Source organism: Neopsephotus bourkii, unplaced genomic scaffold, assembly GCF_033783945.1.
Source record: "Neopsephotus bourkii isolate Nb327-2 ecotype Australia unplaced genomic scaffold, CSIRO-AGI_Nbou_v1 NB_369, whole genome shotgun sequence".
Taxonomy (NCBI): Eukaryota; Metazoa; Chordata; class Aves; order Psittaciformes; family Psittacidae; genus Neopsephotus; species Neopsephotus bourkii.
In genome coordinates this window covers 2,362,476-2,378,889 of record NW_026900875.1, presented here as the reverse complement: position 1 = coordinate 2,378,889, position 16,414 = coordinate 2,362,476, and the positions used below count along the sequence as shown (strand labels likewise).

Genomic DNA, 16,414 nt, shown 5'->3' with positions numbered 1-16,414 from the left:
CCAACTAGGGCACACAGACACCACAGCTCCACTGTGTTTGAGCAGAACATTGAACACAGGCCACTTCCCAGTGCCTTGCACAAAACCAGAAAGAAGAAACCTATGAGAGGGCAAAAAAAACCAGAGCCATGCAAACAGTGCAAAAGCCAGGAGATTTCACAGTTCATCATGAGGCTTACAGGGGCTGACCCATTCAGTCTGCCAGAAAGAAGGCAGATGGGTGCGCAATGGCACCTTACGATGCACCCTTGTGACATGGATGGTGTGGGGATGAGAAAACTGCACGTGGGCAAAGGCAACACTGAGCCCTGACTGCTCAGAAGAGGAAGCAGCAGCAAAGACTCCTGCTCACTTCCAAGAAGGCGCACAGGTAACAAAAGAAATTGATTGGGAATTCAGTATCATTTTCACTTTGACTTTTATTTTCATTGACTTCAACAAGGTGTTCCAAAGTACACACAGGTCTTGGTGCAGGCAACACTGTCATTGCTACAAGCATTGGCAGATTCTCAGCTCAATTAACCCATATGCTTTGATGTATCAAAACAAAACAAACAAACAAAACAAACAAAAATAAATCACAGCTCTACAGAGGAGGGTAAAAGCTACAGCAGTTCAAACTCACTTGAAGATTCCAGTTATACAGAAGTGGGCTCCATAGCGGTATACAGTAGAAAGGTTTTCACAGCATATATTTTAATCATTAGTGATGCAGCAGAAAAGCAGACTGCTGACCATCTCACTGCTGAGTTGAAAGGCAGATACTGAAGTTCTTGCACCCAGACCCTGGGCACAGCCTTAACTGCATTAACCTTTATAGTCAGAAGCTTCCTAGTTCCTAAAATGACGGTATTTTTGCATCAATGTCGGTACAATACTGAAGCAGCTCGGAATGATTACACAATGGTAATGCAAAACCTGGGAGGTGAGAAGGGCACAGCCCAATTCACCTCCAGGAATTTGCAAAGTATCCACACTAACACTTTCCCCGCACTAACACTGCCCAGCTGAATTAATTCTCGCACCAAGTCAAGAGCAGGATGACTTGCTTCTTTTGTAGCATATAGGAAAACAACAACAACAAAAGACATAGTAAGTTTTCACACTGAGTGTGTTAAATACTTTGAAATCTAGGACACTGCTCTTTGAAGTGTTACAAAATAAATGATAAAACAGGCTTCCAGTACCTGCTCCCCTCCCCCTCAACTGCAAAGTAACACAGGAATCTCAGTATGAAAAATACAAATATATTTGTCCAGTGACGAGCCATTTGTTACAAGGTATACTGTAAGCATTCTGCATAAAAATAATAATTAAAAAAACAAAAACAGAAAAACAAACAACATTTTATTGTGGTTCTGTCAGACCCGGTAGCCCAAGAAGAAATAAAAATCGGCATGTTATGCTGTAGGAAACAAAAATTACACATACAAAAAAATATTTATATACACACTTTACAGGGTAACAATCTTGCTGTACCATTTAAAGCTATCCAAAACAGGCTTGCACAGTTACTGAAAGGCAGTATTTGAATGCAACATAGACCTGGCACAACAGACAGATGGAGTAGGGTGCTAACAATATCAGGTTTATATGAAATACATGGCACATAGCAGGGCTCAGAAAAAAGCCACTGCATTGAAACGAGATGATTTGGTTATAGCAAGGTAGGATGACAAGTGATTTAAGCTGCTTTTTCATCTTTCCTCAGATAAAAATGAAACAACAAAAAGTCAGGCTTACTGTTAAAAAGAGCAGACCAACTTGAAAGCAGCCATGCCGAGCTCCTCCATTTAGGTTTGTTTTGTATATGTTAGAGTCTCACTACCTTGGCCAATATAAATGTGAAAACATGCTCTCTGTTCAGTTACTTGTCCACAGAGATCACTGGCAGCCAGAGGAAATGCTTCAGAACACAGCTGCTGTAGAACCAGTAAAGAAATCACAAGAAACAAATCCAAAAAACAAAAAAACAAAACCAAAAACCAACCACAGAGAAGAATCAATTTCTCATGTAAACATGACTTTCTGCAGTAGCAACACTCATATTACTAGGAACCCATCCTTGTTCCAACGCAGTTGGAAATATCTTTCTTTTTTTACTCTCCACTTCTAGTTGCTCATCTCTTAGTCTATAGTCACCAACAACAAACCACAACAGGCTCCAGTCTATTATAGGTATATCTAAAGGTGGCTCTACTTTACTTGGCATGAAATCAATCTAGTATGGTCCAAGTAAAAGATTGTCTGGGTTTGGGATAGCTGAAGCCCTACAAATCAGTGTGCGGCTTTCAGTTGGTTCTCTGTTCAACTGGAGGCTAGGCAGGCAAATCCGTATGCTAAACTACCCAGGCTGCATATGTGGCAAAGCCTAATTCTCTAGCTTAAATGCCAGTAGTAGTACAGAATGGCTAAAGTTTGGGTCGAGGGGAGAATTCAAGAGTGACCAGTGGCTGTAATTTAATTTACATCCTGAAACAAGCAAACCAGGACACAGATATGAATGTAAATTCAAAACAAGAAGAGACAGCAGGTTTGTTTCTTTTCCCAGAGAAGGCGAGGGAAAATGAAAAAATGGGTTGCAGGTGGCTCTAAGCACTGGCCTGCCCAGCAAAGTGCATGTGCTGTCTCCGCTGGAGAGTATTACACATGAACAGAGCACTCAGCTCTGTGGGAAGAGGCTGATTAAGTGCAACGTTTAGCAAACCGATTCCCATTTATTTTTCGGATGAACTGCCAGTTCAGAGTTTGGTGGCTTTGGGTTTTTTGCGTTTGGTTTGGGGGTTGAAATGGGTTTGGTTTTTTTTTTACTTTTAAGAAAATTTCCACCCTTCTGCTTTTCAAAGCGAGATCGCTGGATGAGAGAGGCAAGTTTGCAGGTCAGGATGCCCACAAGGTTTGTGAGGATTCAAAAGTCAAGAAAAGAAGCCCTCTTCCCAAAAGAAAACACAAAACAAGAACACCGCCTTCTCGAGAAGGTCAACGGCTTTCAAGGAAATACCACCCGCTCTTCCCCTTGCAAGAGCTGGGGTGGAGGTTGTGGTCCAGGAGTATGACCTAGACAGCATCAAGGGCATAACCCAGAATAAATGAGCAAGAAGGTTCCCTCCGCCCTTCGTCCAGGGGTGCAGTACCAAGCAGAAGGAGACAAGGGCTGAGCAGTTTGTGGCCGAGGCGGGGTGGTGCGGGGTCCATGGTGCTCACTCCCCTTCCTCCTTGATGCGTTGCTGTTTGTTGCGCCTGGCATCCATGTCAAAGTTGAAGTCATTCCACTCGTCGCGGGGAGGGAAGGAAATGGTCTGCCGGAGCGTGAAGCGGACCGCGTCAATAACCCGCTCCCCTCGTGTCTCGCTGGAGCCCACGCTGACCGTGGAGGCGCCACTGGGGGTGCGCAGGAGGTGGGGAGGGGAGGAGAAGTCATGGAGCTGCCGGTGGTCCAGGATGCCCTTCCAGATGGCATGGCGGAACTGCTCTGGGATCTTGAGGCTCACCAGATCCTGGAAAGGCAAGGTGGAGTGCTTAACAGGGCGATACCTGCGCAACCTGAGAGCTGGGAACAGAAGAAGCCTCTGGGCCACTCTGCAAATGCCTACGAACCAGCAACACTGCTAAAATTGGCCATGATGCACTGTAGGAGACAAACCACTGCTCCTGAAGGTGGTAGTTCACTTTTTAACAAGAGTGTGCAGCCAAGAGGCAGCAAGAACACAAGGTCTGTTCTGAAGTTACACAAAACACATTCATGCATGAGATATGGTGACCTCAAGCTAGACGTTTAACTGGACTGCAAGGCATCCAAGACAACATCTGGGAGATCTGCTGGTTGTCTATGGCAAGGGATGCTGGGCTGCAGAAATTCAATGGCTTTGAAAACTGCTGTGTTTATTTCAAAGCCTGCAAAAGGATTTTAGAATTCAAGTCTGCCCTCCAGTATTCAAAGCTCTGGGTCTGACCCCATAGGAACTGTCTTACTTACTTCAACATAACTAAAGTTTACAAACAGACATATAACCTTACAAAACTTTGAGGCCTCATCATCTCTGGTGCAGTACCTAAGGGTAGCATTACCTAGACTCTGGGAAATGTGGTATCAGCTTCTGAAAAAATCAGCAACCAGCTTTGGTTAATTTGGGTCAGCTTTTCTAATTATAGCAGCAGCAGAAGGAAGGCAGCCCATGCTAGGAAGCAAAAGCACCAGAGCTTTGCAAAACCTTGGGACAAAAAACCAGGACATCCAGCATGGAGGAGAGCAATGGCACAGGAAAGGAGGCAGCAACCCTGCAGCACCATGCAAGAGAAAAAAAAATAAATCAAAACCAAAACAGGGCTGAGATGCCAGTGGCAAGGGAAGATCAAGGTAAGGCAAGAAAACAGAAGCAGGGAGGGAAAAACACAGACCACTTCTGGACAGCCTACTTGTCTGCAGGCGAGTGAGGTGTTTCAGAGCAGTGTAAACTGAAACCAAGCCTTGTAGAATTAACAGGCATGTGGGCTGGGGCCACTTTTGGGGCTAAAACAGAGAGTGGTGGGGAGGGGGATACACATTTTCTCTGTGCCAGGCAAGGCAGTTACAATGCTGGCCCTAAGTCCAGCCACTTTTCACCTCACAGTATGTCTTCTCTGGGTGCAACAGTCGTAAATCAAACTAATCATATAAAATAAAAATATACTGAGTCTGGATTTCTGACCCATTCCTAAAGCAGGGCCAAGAGTGCAAACAAAGGAAATGGTGAGGAGTTACTTACATCCATGGAGTAATGCTCAATCTGATAGATGGTGGTCAGCCCCTGGGTCGTGAAATAATCCACACAGGATGAGCAGCCCAACCTCGCTAAGAAGCTGCAGAGGAGGAAGGAAGGAAGGAGAAAGAAAAAGGATCACCCTGGCTGCAACAGCCCAAACCACAGAAAAACCAAACACTCAGCCAACCTGCAGCAACAGGAAACAAAGCTTTCACCCTTGGCTTGACCTTCTCCAAGACATCCCAGGCCAGCAAGCCTCATTGCTGCCATATCAAACAAATGAGGGAGTCCTTCAGTTCAGCACCTAGCAGACAACCCTTGTGGCAGCACATTGCCTTAGTCAAGAGCTAGTGCTGCACAGCCTGGATCTTGGGGCAGGAAGGCTCACATGGGCCATCCTGCCAGGTCACTTCACCCAGAAGGCGCTGAGCCCATGGCAGCCTGCTGCGTGGATAGCGGGCTTCAGCAAGGCAGTGGGTCTGAGGCTCAGACACATCATGCACACAAAGTACATCAAGTCAGCACATTCCTCCCTAACCGTAAAGGATTCCTCCTTTATGGGCAGCATCTTTCAACCTGTTTGACCTCATGGAGGACCAAGGAGCTTCCAAACCCATCCATGGCTTGTGTCAGGTGGCCAAAGGGGGGAAAAAAAGGAAAAAAAGAAAAAAGGAAAAAAAATGTATGCAAAGACTGCCTGATACCCTCAGCTCCACCAGTCCAACAGATGCTGCATCGCTTGGCTTCTTGCAGGCCTCCTAACGTCCCTGTTTCTCTCAGCTGCTCAGAGGCGGGGGCTGGTGCCTAGAGGGTGCCAGCCCCAGGACTGCCAAGACCCACTGGGATCCAGTGCTCCAGGAGAATGGGTCAAGGGCCCTGGCAGAACCCTTCAAGACCCCTGACACGAGGCCTCCGCTCCCTGCGGGTGGGAAATGTGCGCTGGGCAGCCTGCTCCTGCTCACCTGACGATGCTGCAGTCTGTGGGGTACGGAGGAGGGGGGGTGCAGTGGGACGTTGAAGGCATGGAGAGGGGAGGAGGCAGCGCCTGCGTGGGGCTGAGGCCATTCATGTCACCGGTCATGGCCATGTGGGTGCCCATCATGGGAACTGGAGGAGAGAAGGAGGAGCATATTGTTACCCAGGCATACCTGGACCCCCGCTTCACCCCCAGTACAGCACCAAAGGACAGCACCCACTGAGAAAGCAGCTTTAAATCTTCTGCAAAGCCCTGCATGGAGCAAGCTCAAGGGGAATTCCAGGCAGGGCTACAATCTGCACAAGGACCAGATGACAGACAGTCCTTCAGGAGCTCTCCCCTCGCTGGAATAACTGTCGGCGGCAGCACTGCCACATCACCTTCCCTTATAAGCAGGCTCAGTAGAAACCTAAGCAACTAAGCAAGCCTCATCTCAGCTTTCCCTGCCACAGGAGGGGAGTAGGACAGAGCCAACAGTGTAACCCAATACAGAAGCCAAATAGCTTTGTTTTCAGAGACACTGAGAGCAGCCGAAGGGGATCAGCAACAGGTGTGGGCAAGGGTCCAGTGCTTTTGAAATTATAAAACAGGGGCACCAAAACTCAGCCCCCAGAACCATGTCTGTCATCCTGGATTTACAGGGCTGCTGGGCACTCTTCAGCAGCCAGGAGGAAGCAGGTTATAGAGCTGTGAGATGCAGATATTTCCTTTGAAACTAAGACGTGTCTTAACTGAACTGAGGGAAAAAATGTGTTTGCCAACATTTGCATCTCTGCTGGGAAAGGAAGAAAAAACAAGTCTTGAAAGATAGATGACAGTGCAGTCAGCCAGATGTGCAGCAAGAAGCAGCTCTGTTCACCTCTGTGAGGCTTACAGCAGGATGCTGCCCTGTGGCACAGCAGTGAGCAGTATTTGGCTCTTCATGTTTCCAGCAATTACTCCAGGCTCCCCAGCCTAACACTACTTGCTTAGAGGTGCCAAGTCTCCTTGCCCAGACTAGCGGGGAGCACACATAAAACAGGAGAAGAAGCAGCAAAGGTTTCTTACTGTTGGTTCCCATGCCGTCAGGGATGGTGGTTGGGGTCAGGGCATTGCGCTGCTGGGGGTTAATTAGCTGGCTGACCGAGGGCAGCTTGTTCATGCTGTTCATTTTGCTCAGTGGTGGAGAGTTGGAACCGTAGGATGACTGCGACTGCATGGAGGTCCTGCAAACCAAGGAGATGTTAGGACAGGAATCACAGAAGTTGGTTGTTAAGAGTATGCACCCAATGGGCTATGTTTGCTGTTTGTGGCAGTGGTGACCTGCTAATGAAATCACTGACACCCTAGGAGCATCACAGATAAAGATCATTGGAGAGAGAGTAAATAGTAGTAAATAAGAAGTTTCCCAGATATGCTGGATATTTATAAAACAAATCACGAAACACTGACAAAGGGAAGCTTCACTTTCAGTTCAGATTTTTTATTTAAGGAAAGGTGTCTAAGGCTTTCAGTTGAACACAACGTAAGCAAAGCCAGGAAACTCAGAATGATCGTTTTTAAGCTAAGCTTTCTTTGTGGTCAAAGACATTTCCATTAGAACAAGAACAGAGGAAGCCATCTCAATCTATGGCAACCACCCCTATAACCTGACTGCAGAAACAATTTTCAGATCTGGTCACATTTATTACCCTGATTTCTCCAAAATTCCTATTTATTCATGTGATCAGATTGTTATCAGGCATATGTATAACTGCCAGAGGCTCTTTGCTCAAGACAAACTCCATACACCTTAGGGACCACTGCTGAGGTGGCCAGAGCTGCCTGGGAGACTGGCATACAGCTTCTGCTGGTATTAAGGAGAACCTGGTATCCAAACCCTACAGGCTGCTTGCAAAGAGTATCAGATTCCAACCACTCGACAACAGCACTAGCCTTCCTCAAGTCCAGACAGCCCCAAACTCCATCCAGTATATCTGTGAACCGGGCCAGAGAGGGTTGCTGGTGAGCTCCCCCCCCTACCCAGCCCCAAGGGTCCCAGCTGCAATCCTGCCTTGTAAGTGATCCAGAGCATGAAGACCAGACTGCTTCTGAACAGCAGCCCAGCAGATCAAGTTACGGCTGTGGCATCCCATCTGGAGTGGGGTCTTACTTGGGATATGCAGAAAATTATCATTAAAACGGGTCCAGCTGGCAGAGCACCACCCTGCCACAAGAGAGCAGTTTTTTCTCTCTCTGACACCAGGGGCATTTGCAAGACTAGGCAAAGCTGCTGGAGAAGCAGGCATGCTTCCCACACACAAGGTACCCAACACAATCCATGCTTGCCCAGCAGAGCAAGAGGTTGCCCAGCTCACGACAGAGCCTGGCACTTGTTCATCCGTATCGCTGTGACCCCCCAGAGAATGTGCAAGGGTGCATTCCCATCTTATTTCCCATTGGGAAACTTGTTTGTCTGGCTATAACTGGTTACACCAATTCCTGAGAACTGGCTTTCCTTCTATGCAAAGAGAATAGTTATTACTTCAAATAAGCAAAGTGTAAAAGGAAAGAAAAAGCTTATACCTAGATAATTTATTAAAACCTGCAGCACTCAAGGTCAAGTTTCATACAATTACATTGTCTCCAGCTTCCTGCACTTTTAAGACTTGCAGCGTTAGGCAGAGAAAACATCTATGCTAACAGGCTGAAGTATCTAAGGCCCTGAAGAAATGTTACCTAATTACACAATTACAGGAGGCACAGAAGGGTGTGAACTGTCCTTTGGCAGTGAAGATGCAGGACAAGATCCAGCAAACTTCATAGACTCAAGGAAGTGGAAAGCACAAGAAGGTTCACAAATTAATATTAATGATGGTAGCAACTCCCAAGGGGAAGTGAAACTGAGCCATGAAGTTCAGACCCAACTTTTCAGGGTAAAGAGAACGATCCAGATCTGAGGTTTCAATTCACCAATTATGAAAGCTGAGGCCAGCCATGAAATTCAAGTCAGGTTTGACACCACCCTTAACCTCAGAGGCTTCTGGATTTAGGACCAGAATGAGTATTTCTAATTTACAGGTTCAGGCACTTATCTTAACAGAGCTTCAGCTGAAATGAATACATATCTAAGTAGTCTCTTAGGGCAGAATGTGCACAATATGCAAGTGAGGAGGTCACCATGCACACAGTGAAATTCCAAATCCAAGACTTCCCAAAAAAGATTTAGTTGCATTGCTTGAGCTCAGGGCAGATTTTATTCAGAGAGCTCCTGACTAGAAACATTTTTTCTTGCCAAGGATGCCTGTTGCTGAAACAAGATTCTCCAAGGAGGTCAGTAGTGGGCTTAACTTTGCCATCTCCACCAACACTGATCTCAGCAAAGCTAGTTAGAAGACGAGAAAACACGCTGAAGATTTAAAATAAAAAGACAGGCAAACACAAGCCAACCCAAAGCAATCTACACTACAGAAAACAAATGCATACTTTAACATACAGCTTAAGGACTCCACTCTTAATCATACTCATAAGAATCAACATTAAGACAATCAAGTTCAAGTGAATAAAATGTGAAACAAAGGCATTTTTCTTCATACCCATGCTCATTTCAATTCAACTATTCCATCACATGAGCAGACATGTAAAAGGTCTGGAGAAAGCCATCTAGTCAAAGAAAAGTCCCAAGATAAACCAAGATGCAAAATTTTATTGAAAATGAATGTCACACATCAATATAGCAACATCCTCAGGAACACAAGAAAATGGTTTGGTATTGAATACACAGACTACATGGTGTTTGAGAATTCATTTAAAATATATTTTTTTCCCCTCCTTTTTTTTAAAATCCCAGGTATAATAAGAGTATCATGCACAGTGATTTTCATTAAAGTTATACTTACTATGTCTCAAGAAAGATTAGAAGTAGGAGCATTAACATTTCTTTGATATCATTGCCAATGAAATGCATTTTAATATCAAGGTATAAGGACTTCAATTAAGAGACTATTATAACTTCTTGGAACAGTCTGATACAAAAGGCACTGAGTCACATTCTGCAACTGATATTTCTCCCTTCAAGAGGCTATGTAATTATTTAGCCAATAACATTTGTAGTTATGCAAGCTCATATGAGGGCAGTTGTCTGTGATGCTTCAAGGCATATAGTGATCACTTCAAGAGGTAAAGAAGGAAATTCCTTTTCCCATATAAGAAGCACAGTTCAGGTGAGAAGCTACCTTATATAATTCTGCACTTTCCCAGCTTACTGGATATCAGCCCTTCACCAGAGGTAGGAAAGTATTTGGAGAGACCAATTACCTGATTCAGTAGACAAGTCCCAGACTCCCCATTCACATTAGATGAGTACACCATCATGTAAGCAGCCTTAATGCAAATTAAGGTCCACTAAGAATAGGGCAGCTCAGGCTCAGAGCATTTAAGATTTCATCCAAGCCCTTGTCCTTACAGTTTTTCTATCCCTGAAGACCTAGAGTTAATCACAATGCAGAGAGACCCAGGTAGAATCAAAGCTGTCCAGTTCTGGGCTTGCCTTTCCTTACACTAGCCACAGAAGGAGCAGCAAGGATTACATCCCAAGCTGACACATAGTCAACATGACCATCCATAACATTTTTTTCATGTATGGTTGCCCACTGGGCTGCGTAACACTGGGGTGTCACTGATGTGGCCTAATAACGGCACACAGATGACACAGATGATGCTCAGTTGCACTTATCCGCTTTGAAGGCCCATGAAGTGAGACACTGAAAAGCAGAGGAATGCCCTTGCTCCCCACATCTCTAATAGCTGCTATTCTAAAGCAAGCAATAGTGCATCTTTAAACCACGCAAGTGATTTATAGATTTGGAACAAGCTATTGTATAAATGGGATCATGGAAAGGAGGAGCTCTGATGGTCACTAGGCACATAATAACTACAGCACAGGGGAAAAGGTGGCAATAATGACTCCTCTTAGATTTCAGGTATGGGATTTTCCCATGGCAGGCAGCAGATGCAATCTGCTCTCCAGGAAATGGAGCTATAATACAGGGAGTGGATATACATCAACTATGTGATATAATATATCCTCACTGACTGATAAGGTCCTATTATTCCACTTTGTTATTCCTTGAAAAGGCTTTTCCAAAGGCCCAGAGAGGACAAAGAATTAATCAAAAGACAGCTGGGAAAAAGTTTTCTTCTTTTACCTGCAGAAGACCAACTATGAAGTAACTCCAATCACTTCCAGCTTCATGTTATTTGATAAAAAAAATAAAGTACCTTCTAAGATAACCACTTTGTAAGCTGGAGAGCACATTAAGTCACCACTGAGACCTGCTTTACTATCATCATCCTCTTATAGGTAAGGAGGACAAATTGGAAAGCCCTTTCAGAGAGCAGTAAGCTTCAAATAATTTAGATTCTTACTTGGTGGAAGTCTCAGGTGCTTTATTGCCCATCATGGTACAAAGATTTCCTAGAGGTCAGACCTGACGATGAACTGGAGCATGAGCTAGAATCTCCCTGCGCAGGCTGTGGACATCTTGTACCTTTTGGTGGGCTGCCTCCTCAAACTTGCTGGTGGGCAGGCTGTGGAGCAGAGCTCTAGATACGGGTTTGTGTGTGTTTGTTGCAATATTTCAGTTTTGCCATCCACAAGCAGACAGACCCAAGATCCAGGAATAAGCCTTCACTGGAAGGACAGATTGACAATGCCATAATCCTGCATCTGGGCTGCATTTGCAGTTCAGGTTCCAACCTCTCACAGACGAAGGAATAGCCTTTCTTCTCACGAATAAAAAGGCACAGAGCAATAGTTACCTGCTTTTTAATCTTAAAGTCCTTCCTGGGGTTTCCAGGCAAAGTAGAGAGGTACTTGATTTGGTTAGCTTTACACAAGGAACAATAATAGAGCTGCAACTATATGGAAAAAAAAAAATCACTACTAGTGCTTAATTAGTTATTATTTATACTAAGTCACAGTTCTGGGGGGTTTTCTCCATCAGCCTTCCCCCACACTTCTATGGTAGAACAAGTCTTGTTAACACAACTAAGGAGATACCCAGAGATGTGATACGGCTCCCAAGGATGATGTTAGTACGAGTCATCACCTGCTCAGATCACAGCTCTGCTGCCTGGAAGCAGATGACGTAATGTTCAGAGATGAAAGTGTTCTCCCACTGTATCAGGCTTTTTTCCTTGGTGGGTGGCCAGGGGGCTCACTCTGCATTTGGGAGGCACCTTCTCTTCAGGCTGTACCTAACCACAAGTGTATCAGAGCTATGCACGCAGCCCCAAATAAATCCAGTATTGATTGCACTGCAGGCACACAGGTTCTCATCAGTATCAGCCTAGCTCTCTGTATTTCTCAGGGGCTACTGATCACTGACATTTGTGACGAACCTCTTTTCTTCAACCACTGCTGATCTGGGTAGACACAAGCTCACAGGGGACATCATTCCTGGTGTACCTTCAGTAAGTTCTTTACACTACTGTTTCCTGCGGCCATGAACACGAGGGTTCCTCAGGAGAGATGCCACTGGCTGAAAATGTGGGTTGAAAGACACTTCTCTACCAGCATTAAGGGCTATTGTTCATGTAAGGGTGTTTGAGCACCTCCCAGTGGGGAAAGCTCCAGGAGGCATCATTCCCACTCTCAACTCCTCCACCATCACCAGTATCCACACCTAGTGCCAGGATAAGTCCATGGCATGTTACTTGCATGTTGATCATTTCTCCTTTGTGCTAGTCTGAGCTTGACACAGAAATGAAGTTCCCAAATGATTCAAATCCTCCTTGTTAAGCTCCATACAAATGATTTTCAGAGGTAAAGTCTGATACAACCAGTGCAAGGATTTACAAGTCCTTGCTGAAAAAGTCTTCTATGCAGGAATTGCTAAGAGAGGATGCACTTCATGTACATAATAAGCAAAAGCCACTGGTTGCAGGATTAATGGACAAGGTGGGCATGGCCTGAGGCATATGCTGGCACTGCTTTCCTTTTGCACTATGAGGTTTGTAGTGATGGAGTAAAATGCAGTATGGTTGATGAAAAATCTAAGGCAACATCTAATAACTGCTGAACATCTGTAAGGAAAGGGTCAAGCTCAAACCTCTTTTCACAGGTAGGGCAACAAGCAGTGTTCGACACTGCCCTTTACATCCTCAGCTGCAAAGGGAGCAGGGACTCATGGATGTCATAACATGGAAGGACTTAAACCTCACATTCAACCTGTGCAGCTCAGCCCACATAAATTGAGCCCACAGCATCAGGAAGGACCTTCCTAAACTCAGCAAAGCAAAAGCCAGGGCTGCTGGCACAAAGTCAGTCACCCAATCTTCCCTACAATTTTCATGTCAGAGTCAGACCCTTTAAGATTAGAAATAAGGGGAAACAATTCATGATGCCAAATTAGTGGGCATTTCTACAGAAAAAAAATACAAATAAAACTGATTTCTTACCAGTGCCAATTCATATAATTATTACCTCCTGTCCAGCAGTACAAATACTTCAGCTACTTGTACTATTACTGCATGATTGGCATTAAAACAGGCCAAACTGACTATCACAGACTGTTTAAACAGCACCCCTCTTCTACCCCACACCCCAACCCATAAACACATTTTAAAAGTTAAACAAGACAAGAGGCATTTTAAAATTGAGACCTGCTCAGAGAAACACTGCTGAGTTTCACAAATACAGAAGAGGAAAGAGTATCAACACTTTACAAAAACAGGAAGAAAAAGTTACATCAGGACAGACAACATTGTGGTTCCTGACCTCCCGATGCTATGGGCTACAGCTAAGAGGTCTGTACAAATGTCTGTTCTTTTTGCAAATTTTGAGTCCCTTCATAATATTGCTCTATTTACTCTGTTGCTGTCAGGTTGTGTATTTGCCCCACTGTTCCTAGTCCTGCCAGCTGGGCAAAGTGACCCCACCAGCTCAGTTTATGGATATACTGATGGGTTTGGGGGGCTGGAATGTTTTAGGATGGCATCGGTTTGTTTGGGAGGGTCTCTCCTTGAGTCCGTGAGTTCACTCCTGAAGCAGGCCGAAAGGAGACTGTAGAGAAGGAACCAGAGAAAAGAAAAAGATGAATGTACAGGACCTTTCACCAGCCACCAAGAGAGAAACAGTCAGTTTCCACCTTCATGATCACAGTATAGGCTTTGAAGGAAAGGAAAAGCAGATGCCTTAACACCCACAGTGAGGACATGTGACAGGGAGATTTAGAAAGCTGGAAAGCCCCAGGTACAAGTGAGTGCTTGGCAAGGAAAGAAAAAAAAAAAAAAAGAACTAGTTGATAGGGAAATCTGATTTCTGTGTCCCTGTCTCATGCTAGCTAATGGTGTCTTGATACAGTTCCCAGTAAAAAGTACAAAAGGCAGAAAAGCACTCAGCCAAAGGGGAAAAGGAGAGAAGTGGCTTCCATTGAGCCCACTTCAAACTTCAATTACTTAAAACCCAGAAGCTAGTGCTAGGGAGAAAGGATGGTGCCTTCTGTTAAAGGACCATATTGATCACATCTCAAATACTCTCTTTTTCAAAGCTGAGGGACCCCTCTGCACTAAAGCCAAGGGGTCCATGGAGCTGCCAGCTGATGCAGAAGGCACTGCTTCCTCAGAGCCAGCAAAACAAATGCAGCATGTCTTCATATACCTAATCCCCCACTTTTTCTTGCTTACTTTCATCTTTGCAATTCTCTAGTGAGAACACTATCTAAATGCCTGCAGTTCACAATGCATGCAAGCACAGCACTATAAAACCAAACCAAATCATGCAAAAATCCACTATTAGCTTCCACACCAAGAATGAGAATAATTAGGTGGAGATATGAAGAACACCTTCCCCACCAGACCTCCTCCCTGTGATTGCAAGTGTGAGGATCCTTGCAGCAACCATCTCACTGGAACACTCCAGGCTGAATTACTCAGCTATGTCGTACCTCACTCAGGAGGTTAATTCTTTCTCATTGGATAATGAGCTGTGCTACTCACTAGATTGAAAGGCAGCCAGTGGGCTGATAGCTGCTGATAGAAGAGAAACATTTGCTTGGATATAAGATCCTACTTGGACATAAGAGCCCTCTTCTTGGTAGCCATTGGGAGATTTTGCGAAACCCCCTCAATCATGGGAGTTGGACTTGATGATCCATAGGCATACCTCACAACATGAAATGTTTTATGATTTATGCTATGACAAAGAACTGAAATAAAGACTGACAACAGTGCTCAGCAGTGTGAAACCCACCAAGGAAATTTTGCTGTATATGAAAAAGTGTTTTCCAGTGAAACGCTTAAAGGCTGTGCAGATACTCCCTGGGAATATTGATGGTAATTGTATTTCACAGCAGTCTATCGAAGAAGACTTTCATGCACAAGCCACCTCTGGTACCTCTGGCAGCAGGGATCTTCTGGCAAATAGGTGTTTAAAACAAATGGAGGCAGACCATGAAAAGGAAGTCCAAATAAATGTGTGTGCTGTTGTTCAAATATGGGCCCCAGGATTTGGCAGTGAAAATGGAAGAATAGAAACTGCAGCAAAAAAAAAACCCACAACCCAAACTTCCCAGCTATGATCATGAAGGTATTTGGCATAATAGTAAATGCAAGAAAACCATGCACAAAGGAGCAAACAGAGAGAGGAGATGAGACAGAGAAAGATGTGAGGTCTGGCACAACATGGAGCATTACAGTATCTTGGTCATTTTGTGGGACACAATGCTTTTAGATTATTGCTAGGTTTGCCTTTTTTAGTGCAGGGCAGTAAAGACAATTGCATCTGCTGACCTTCCAAATGCAATGCTGGTCTGTATTTGCATGAAAGCAATTATACAGTTGTTTTCCAAATGACAGATTTATCTTTTTAAATCTATTTTCACCATGATTTCATCCTTACTTTTTCTATGTTTTTAAAAAGATAAAGCTTTTCATGTTGTAGGAACAAAAGGGAAACATTTTCCCCACACACATACATGTAGGTAGCTTTTCTATGTTAACCATTGCTCATAAAACTAAACTGAAAAAAATCAAGGAATTCCTCCATCAAGGCTTGCCTGTGGAGCACTGTAGTGCAGCTCCATTTTGAGAAGAAAGAGACACAGGCAACTTGCAAACATCCAATCCCCAGAGAGCCCCGCTAGTACCTACAGGTTCCTACATATTCAAACTTGGTCACTGCGTATTTACTTTCCTAGCTCCCAATTTTAACACATACTTTGAACGGAAGAAATCAGATTGAATTTTGAAAGTACATCCCTACTTACAAAGTGAAAGGCATTTTCTTTTAAAGCCAGAATAGACTTGCAAAGGTGTCAGTCACTGTGCTGCTGAGTTTTACTAGCTTGACAAGCAAGCAGTGGTAGTATATCTCCAAGCAACCTGCTCACATTCAAGGTTGCTCTTACCCAAACCAGTTGCCACAAAATGTCTTCTCTCCCCATTCTCATGTTGCGACCTAAAGCTCATTTATGGTTCTTTTCTGGGGTGGAATTGTGTCTATGAGTCTTTTCAGCCTAAATGCCCCTTCGCCCTGAACACATTCCTTCAGAACTTAAGACAAACCATGGATTATAGAGGAAAAAGCACCAGAACCCAACTGCAGCTATGTAGCTATTGCCTGAACATGCATTAATGCTTGGTGGCAAGCTGTTGGCAGTAACAACTGCAGCAGCTCTGGACAAACACTCAAAGTTATTTTTCTCCCCACTTCTGGTATCTTTAAGAGCTCTTAATC

At 44.5% G+C, this 16,414-nt stretch overlaps 1 protein-coding gene across 7 annotated transcripts in view; it reads right to left on the bottom strand.

Moving 5' to 3' along the window:
* Positions 1–401: 401 nt before the first annotated feature.
* The window catches only part of TP63 (tumor protein p63), a 90,466-nt gene continuing 74,453 nt past the window's right edge, over positions 402–16,414 (bottom strand). For 6 of the 7 annotated variants that reach the window (XM_061348855.1, XM_061348853.1, XM_061348851.1 and 3 more), the window contains 4 exons: positions 6,766–6,923; positions 5,705–5,849; positions 4,746–4,839; positions 402–3,497 (listed from right to left, as the gene is read on the bottom strand). In XM_061348855.1, coding sequence (XP_061204839.1) covers positions 3,201–3,497; positions 4,746–4,839; positions 5,705–5,849; positions 6,766–6,923 — 694 coding nt within the window. In that variant the 3' untranslated portion in view covers positions 402–3,200. Of the gene's footprint in view, positions 3,498–4,745; positions 4,840–5,704; positions 5,850–6,765; positions 6,924–9,364; positions 13,742–16,414 lie in introns of those variants that run through there. The other variant, XM_061348858.1, reaches the window with a different exon arrangement.